General features: G+C 43.8%; 1 protein-coding gene across 1 annotated transcript; it reads right to left on the bottom strand.

Annotated features, from left to right (window-relative positions):
- Positions 1 to 472: 472 nt before the first annotated feature.
- On the bottom strand, positions 473 to 6,495 carry LOC129335422 (calcium homeostasis modulator protein 6-like). Its single transcript, XM_054987884.1, has 2 exons — positions 5,895 to 6,495; positions 473 to 1,584 (listed from the first exon to the last, which is right to left on the bottom strand). Exons 1-2 carry the CDS (start codon positions 6,429 to 6,431, stop codon positions 1,162 to 1,164), a joined length of 960 nt encoding a protein of 319 aa, XP_054843859.1. The 5' UTR covers positions 6,432 to 6,495; the 3' UTR covers positions 473 to 1,161.
- Positions 6,496 to 7,659: the final 1,164 nt, after the last annotated feature.

The raw sequence follows: 7,659 nt of genomic DNA, 5'->3' as shown, positions 1-7,659 counted from the left end.
AATTAGCCAATGGCGTGCAGGACGTGAAAGGACCATATGAATGGCTATATGAATTTCTAATACTTGTGAGAGCAGTGAGTATGAGGAAGATGGGTAGTAAAGTTATTGGAGGAATGTAGATGGAGTGTTTGAATGTTCATGTTTGTGTTTAGGTAATTATATTGCCCTTGAAAAAGCACCACGGGTGTGAAATGGTTGCGGCCGACTGTCTGTAAGGTGTGGCTACTTTATGAGCGTCCAGTCATACATTCATTGAAGAAATTCTTCGTGGTTTTGAAGCTTTTACACCACCTCTACTTCTTCACTTCAAGGGAAGAGGCTTACCAAGTGCTTGTGGACTATGACTATTGAATTCCTTTTGTACTGATTGTAAAACTATTTTGAGATTTTGTACTGATTGTAAAACTATTCTCATATCGGCTTTTGTACTTACGTTGGAAGTGTTTATTTTGACTGTATTGAAGTGTGCTTTATTATTGAAGTTATTTATTATTGAAACATTTTTTACAACTTCAACAATGTTTAGATAAGTCAAACACATAGATACATTGTTTCTAATAGTTGAACTTTCGATCCCAGTTCATTCCAGCAAATAATCACATGGCTTTTCAGAAGTCAGTTCTATTCAGGCTGCTCCCTTTCCAAGCTCAGATAATCCCTTCTCACTAACTGTCATAACAGATTTCAAAGTCACCAGCCCCAGCATTCTGCTAACTCTTATTGGCTGTTTCCCTGGAAGGTGGAGCTGGACCTGGTCCTATCCATCACAGTCACTTAGTATGGGATTCACATAAACAATGGCATTATGGATCATTCAGTCTTTTAAAAAAATGAAAGCTTGATTATTGGATTTTCCAAAAGCAATAATAGCCATACAAAGCCAAACTCTTTCAAAGACATAATAAACACCCTAATCAGTTACCAGAAAGGTACCCCACATCAATCAGTTATTCAAAAAGTTGGTAGATATATTTTTCTTTGCTCCTTCATATTTGTTCTTGTTTTTAACATCCTGCCTGATGAGGAGCCCTAGAGAACTCAAACATTTGCACAGAATTATTTGGACTAGTCCTAATAAAAAGTATTGCATGGATTTTCGTTTTACATAACCAGTTAAAGATTATTTTGCAATGGAGGCTGAAGGACTACCAAACTAATTTACTAAAATACTTTTGTTTCAGTAACTACAGCAGCATCCACAAACCCGAGGCAGGCAGGAAACGTATCCCCCTCTGCAGACCTAATGCTACTATTCTTGTTTTTGCTGCTGACGTATTTGTGTATCATGCTGTAGTAATGCTCTTCAGGGTTAAAAGCAAACAAGGAGGAAATAGCTTGCCAGCTTTGGGTGCCTGGAGTCAGAAATGGTTTCAGCTCAGTAGAGTCAAAGAAGCACTTTAGATTTCTCTCTGCCAGCTTGGCGGCATGTTCCTTGGCCTTGATCTCAAAAAGCTCTTGTTCCTTTGCCATGTACATTTTCCAGAATGCAAGGTGAAGAACACTGACTGGAGAACGACAGCGGGAGATACAAGTTGAAATTAGAGCCAATATGGTGACAGTGGAGATCAAAATCCATCCCATCACCTTTGGGAAGAAAAATAAGAGAGATCAGGAAAATGCTGGCCACTATGAATCTCAAAAGTCTTTGTTTATTAGCACAATTAAAATTTGAAGTCCAAGTACCTCATATCTACATCCCCCTACAACAGAAAATTAGGTTTCTTTTCTTAAACAGAGTTCCTAGGAATGAGCAGTGAATCTTGGATAATAATAATAATAACATTCAATTTATAGATCACCCTTCAGGATAATATAATGCGATACTCAGAGCGGTTTACAAAGTGTGCTATTATTATCTTCACAATAATCCCCCTGTGAGATGTGTGGGGCCGAGATAGCTCTGAGAAAGCTATGACTGACCCAAGGTCACCCAGCTGGCTTCAAGTGGAGGAGTGGGGAATCAAACCTGGTTCTCTAGATTAGAGTCCAGCCGCTCTAGTCTTAAGTAGAGATGGGCATGAACAGCAATAGGAACTAAAAAAAGCCATGAACAGCCCAATCAGCTGTTCATGACCAAGCTGTTGGTGAGCCCCCATTCTAAACGACCAGGTGGTCGTTCAGTGCTGTTCGTCAAGCCAGACAGTCTGGCACCTGCAATCAATTCCCTTGGCAACTGGAGGCAGGGACTGCCTGAACTCTGTCTGAACTCCTGCTGTTGCCCTGGAAACCCCAATCTAAGCCCAATTTAGCTTGATAGGCAGGTCTTCTTTCAAGTGTGGCGCTCCAAATTTGTTACAAGGAAGCAAAGAGCAGGGGGGAGGGGGGCTCCCAGCTCTGGTTTTGCAGACAGTGAGGGAGAGACAGTTGCTGTTGGCATTTTGAGAGAGAGACAGGAAGAGTGCATTGGAGCTTGAATTTTCTTTGTGTGTGGTAGGATAGGGACCTACCTCTTCAAGTTCCAGGGCTGCTGCCAGGGTCTGGGGCCAAGCTATTATTTATTATTGGTACATTTTCTGCTGCCTGCTCAGGTAGGGGTTCTGGGAGTGGTGTGGTAGGGATCTTGATGGCTGGAGGAGAGCCTGCTGGCTCCCACGAACAACGAACAGCGAACATGTTCATGAACAGGTCATGTTCGTCAATGTTCATTATTTGTTGTTCGTAGATGGCAACAAACAACGAACACCATGTTTGGGTTTTTTTTCTGTTCATGCCTATATCTACTCTTAATCAGTACTTCAAACAGGATTAGGGTATATTCCAGCTGGAGCCTCAACCAGATGCCTTTGGGAAGCTCAGTGCTTGTCACTTTTAAGTTAAGTAATGATATGAAACCCAAATACCAATAACCGCATTCATATTTGTCTGCTTCAGAAAGCTGGAGCAAACTGTGCACTTAGGGTTACCCGGTGCCCTTAACCTGGGCCGATTCCAGATGACTAACCTTAAGGCGTTTCATGCCGCCCTCTTCCGGATCGCGACGGGGAAAATCCGAAATATTGCATTTCCTCACGCGAGTTTTGCGCGTCGTCGCGCAAAACTCGCGCGAGGAAACGCGATATTTCGCATTTTCCCCGTCGCGATCCGGAAGAGGGCGGCATGAAACGCCTTAAGGTTAGTCATCTGGAATCGGCCCTGGTAGGATGCAAGGAATCTTGTACTTTCTTTTTTGCCTGGCCCATGATTGCCTGTGCCCCCATGCTGGTGTAATGATGGCACTTCCAGGAAGTGACATCATCATGCGGGGGCAGGGGCATGCATGTGCTTTGCAGCAGGCTGATTTTGGCCTCAAACTGGCCCAAAACAGATCTGTTTGGGGCCAAAATCAGTCTGCTGCAAAGCGCAGGAGCACTCTTGGGGCAGCACGATGACATCACTCCCAGGAGTGATGTTGTTATGCCGCCCCAGGAGCATGCCCAGGAGGCCCATTCCCATGCCAGCCAGGTAAGTGGAGGCAGGGGGTGGAGGGTGAAAGCAGGTGATCCCCTGCCCCCACCAGGGGAGTGAGATCTCTATGTGTGCTACTTCAGCAAACTGATTAAGTCATTCATTTCAATTGTTCTATCAACCTGCTGGATGACCTTAGGCAAGCCATTCTTGCAATATTGTCATACCTTACAGAATTGTTGTAAAGATTGCTCCAAGATAATACACAAAAGAGCCACATTGGATCAGCTTAAGGGTCTATTATAGTCTATCATCTGGTTTCACATAGTGACCAACTGGATGCCTCCTGGGGTTACCAATCTCCACGAGGGGCCTGGAGTTCTCCCAGAATTATAACTGACCTCCAGATTACAGAGATCAATTCTCCTGGAGGAAATGCCAGCTTCAGAGGTTGAACTGTATGGTATCATATTCCTCCTGAGCTCCTTCCCCTCTCCATCCTCTCCAGGCACCACCTCAAACCTCCAGGAATTTCCCAACCTGGATTTGGCAATCCTAATTCCAGGAAGAAAGGCACGAAGCCAATAGCCCTCCTGTGTTGCTCCCCTTACAGCAACTGATATTCACAGAGGTAAAATACCTTTGAACCTGAAGGTTCTATTTAGTCAGCATAGCTGATAGTAGGTGATAGACCCATCCTTGGCTTTGCTTTTTAAAAAGCCAGCTAAGATATAAAAGCTATTATTAATAAATAAACATTTATATAGTGCTTTTTATTGAGAAACCAACATGGGAATTGAGCATAGGAGTTCAGCAAGGGTGGTTGAGGGGGAGCCGGAGAGAACCCCCTTTAGTCCAAATTTCCCGAGAAAGGACATACAAGCTCCACATCTGCAAGGAGGGCAGTGTGCTGCAGTATCCTTCCTGCTATGAAAATCCACATGGATTCAGATAAGCACTCTGTTTCAACCATAAAACACCTTAAATGACTAAACCCATTTTGAAGGTAGAAAGCCAGCAGGGGAATGGGGGATATTCTTTGTTCTGTAGGAGTGACACATTATCTGCCCACTTAGTAGAAATTGTGGGTATGTGCTCAGTGCATGGCACTCTTGGGCTCTCAGGGAACAGGTTCATTTCTGTGAAGCTAGGGTTGCCAACCTGGAGAACTTGAGAGAAAGAGAGTAGTCTGAGATCTTCGGGACCTATTAGAACACTCCCCCTCCTACACTGACAGCTCTTCTGTAGGTCTTGAGGTTGAAGGGCCTCAGGCTGATGACAAAGGGTGAGGGGTCCATTAAAAGGGACCCCTTTTTTGGATATTGGCCTCTTGGTGGTTGGGGTGGGGGAGGTGGTCTTTTCATTGTGATTTGCAAAAGTATTGCCAGTCAAGGTGACATCACCCAAGTCTAACCTATGAGAGCCAAGCTACAAGTGACGCCTGACACAGGTTGGACACTTGTCAGCTTCTCTCAAGTTTTGTTGGGAAATGTAGGCATCCTGGTCTTGCAGCTGTAATGGAGAGCCAAGCTGGAAAACCAGGACGCCTACATTTCCCATCAAAACTTGAGATAAGCTGACAAGTGTCCAACATGAGTAAGGCGTCACTTGTAGCTTGGTCAGTCTCAGTTTTTGGGATGCTGGGAAGCTGGAAACTCTAGGCTGAGTGGAAATTAGGGGCTGAAAACTTGAGAGGTGGAGTGCTGTATGAGGGAAGTTAGGGAAGGGGGGCAATGTGAAATCCTGAGTTTGGGATGCCGAGTGGCAAAGTAGGGAGTGGACTATTCTACGGACCTTTTGACTGGTTTATTTCTAACAAAAATATTTCAGCAACACTACAGGAAAGAATGGACACCAAGGGAGGGGCCTCTGTATGCAGAGTGCTGAAAACACGCCTCCCCTTTCAGGAACTCCTCCTTGGAGCAGTTGAGAGAGGATGGTGAAGTGTTGCTGCATTATGCACAGACCTGTTCAACTTGTGTCAGGGCTTCTATATCACAGCCCATTCCAGTGGCCACTCTGAGAGCCAAGCTATAAGTGACGCCTGACACAGGTTGGACACTTGTCAGCTTCCCTCAAGTTTTGATGGGAAATGTAGGCATCCTGGTCTTGCAGCTGTAACGGAGAGCCAAGCTGTAAAACCAGGACGCCTACACTTCCCGTCAAAACTTCAGTTGATGAAACAAAAGGTGGAAGAGAAAGAGGAAAGGAGGGGCTGGAAGGAGGGGATGGATAGTGTGCTATATTTTGTTGTGATGAGAGAAGTTATAGGCAACCATACATAAATACAGGCAGACACACAAGGTTGCATTCATAATCGAATATTTCTATTATGCAAAATAATTCTAGGCCTTATAAAATAGCTGATTCAAGAAAACCAGCTACATAAAGAAGCCCAACAGCATGCTCACCAAGACACACAGGAATACACATCAGACAAGGACCACTCTCTGTCTCACACACACACTACCCTCATTCAGTGAACAAGAAAAATCTGGAGGCTGCAGTACCTGAGATTGTGCTCGCAGGCTCATGAGTGAATCTTGCACCTTCTGTGAAGAACCATCACCACAAGGCACTTGAGGCAGTTCCTTCAAGCACTGACTTCCTTCACCTTGGCACATGTACCTCTGCACTATGGTGTTTCCACTTGCAGCACATTCATAGAAGTGGCCCCCCAGTAAGGCCACTGCAATCCACGTGAGGGGAGCCACAGCAGCACCGATGACTACTAGCCACAGTATTCGCAGGTAACGGCAGATGCGGCCCCTGTGGCCAGCCCTTGACAGCCTGCCTGGGGCACAGCATCCTGTGAGCACTCTCCAGGACCTGGTACTGAGTAGCAAACCAAGCAGAAATAGAATAAGGGCTGGAACCAGCATGAAGACAGAGCCATAGAGTAGATTCCAGGAATTGCAAGGGCATTTGAACACCACAACAGAAAATATACGTTCACTGCCAGCTGTCAGCAGAGACACGGCACCGTAACCCAGCAGTTTCTGGTGACTAAGGCAGAAGTCTATCACTGTGCGAAACTTTTCCATCATCCAACCCTGGATTTCCTCTGGTGTTCAAAGTCTACCATCTGATATGTTCTCCTCCCTTGCAAGAGATCTGACTTTGTATGCAAAAGGAAGAGGAAGAGGAGATCTGGGGTTTAACAATGTCTACTGGCGAAAACAAAGTATTTTCAGTTTCCCTTTTCTTGTAACAAGAAAGTAGATTGAATAGAGGCTTCTTTAAAATGTGGTCACAGAACACTTCTGTGGTTGTGTCTAAAAAATTAGCAGCTCATATCTCATCATCCTAACCTAGATGGCTTAGGCTAGCCCAATCTTGTTAGATATCGGAAACTAAGCAGGGTTGACCATGAGTGACCTCCAAGGAGGTCTAGGCTTGCTAAGTGGAGCAGGCTATCACAAACCATTTTTGTTTGTTTCATGGTTTTTTTTCATAATTTTTATTTTATTCATAGAATTAAAAGCCCAATAAAAAGGTCAGAAAGCAAAAATAAAAGAAAAAGATAATAAAAAAGCTTACAAGAAAAAGAAAAAACAGTAATAAAACAAAACAATACATATTTCATTTCCATTATTCTCTACAACACTTATCTTATTTTAACAAACATCATACTTAAGATTTAATCTCCCCAAAATTTTCTTTTCCACTACTGCCTCCCTTCTATTTATTCCCCCCTCCCCCCGATTTATCTTCTTAAGTTAGCGGAGATGGCTAAACGTGCAGCTTTGATCAGAGATAAAGCATTGTCTATTTTTTTGGCTAAATGGAATCCCCTTATTGACTTTCTACATGACACAAGGAAAAATGATTTATGATTTGTTTGTCTCATATCTGGAAAACTCTGTGGTCACCATAAGTTGGCTGTGGCTTGATGACACTTGACACACACTCATTGGTCTATGCAAAGATTACAGATAAAACAGCTCTGCTAATTCTATGCATTCAACAGACAAAGAGTAATTGTTTTAAAGATCGACATTGTACTTATTTTAATTTCTATACAATCAATGGCCAGATACAGTTTGCACAAAATCTTTCTCTTTTTATCATTAGAACAGCCAAGGCAGGGGACTACTTGGTGAGATGGAACCTGTGAAAGAAACGTCTGCCAAGCAATTTTAGTCCCCTCAAGAGAGAAGCCAGCCTCTCTCTTTCTTGCATTAGTTACTCAACTCATTTTTACATAGCAAAGAGTGCTTGATCGGGGATGCATCAGCTGCCAGGTCTGGAGTCATGTGAAATGAACTGCATGTA

Source organism: Eublepharis macularius, chromosome 1 (genome assembly GCF_028583425.1).
Source record: "Eublepharis macularius isolate TG4126 chromosome 1, MPM_Emac_v1.0, whole genome shotgun sequence".
NCBI lineage: Eukaryota > Metazoa > Chordata > Lepidosauria > Squamata > Eublepharidae > Eublepharis > Eublepharis macularius.
The sequence above is the reverse complement of the archived record's forward strand: the minus strand, read 5'-3'. Positions and strand labels throughout refer to the sequence as shown.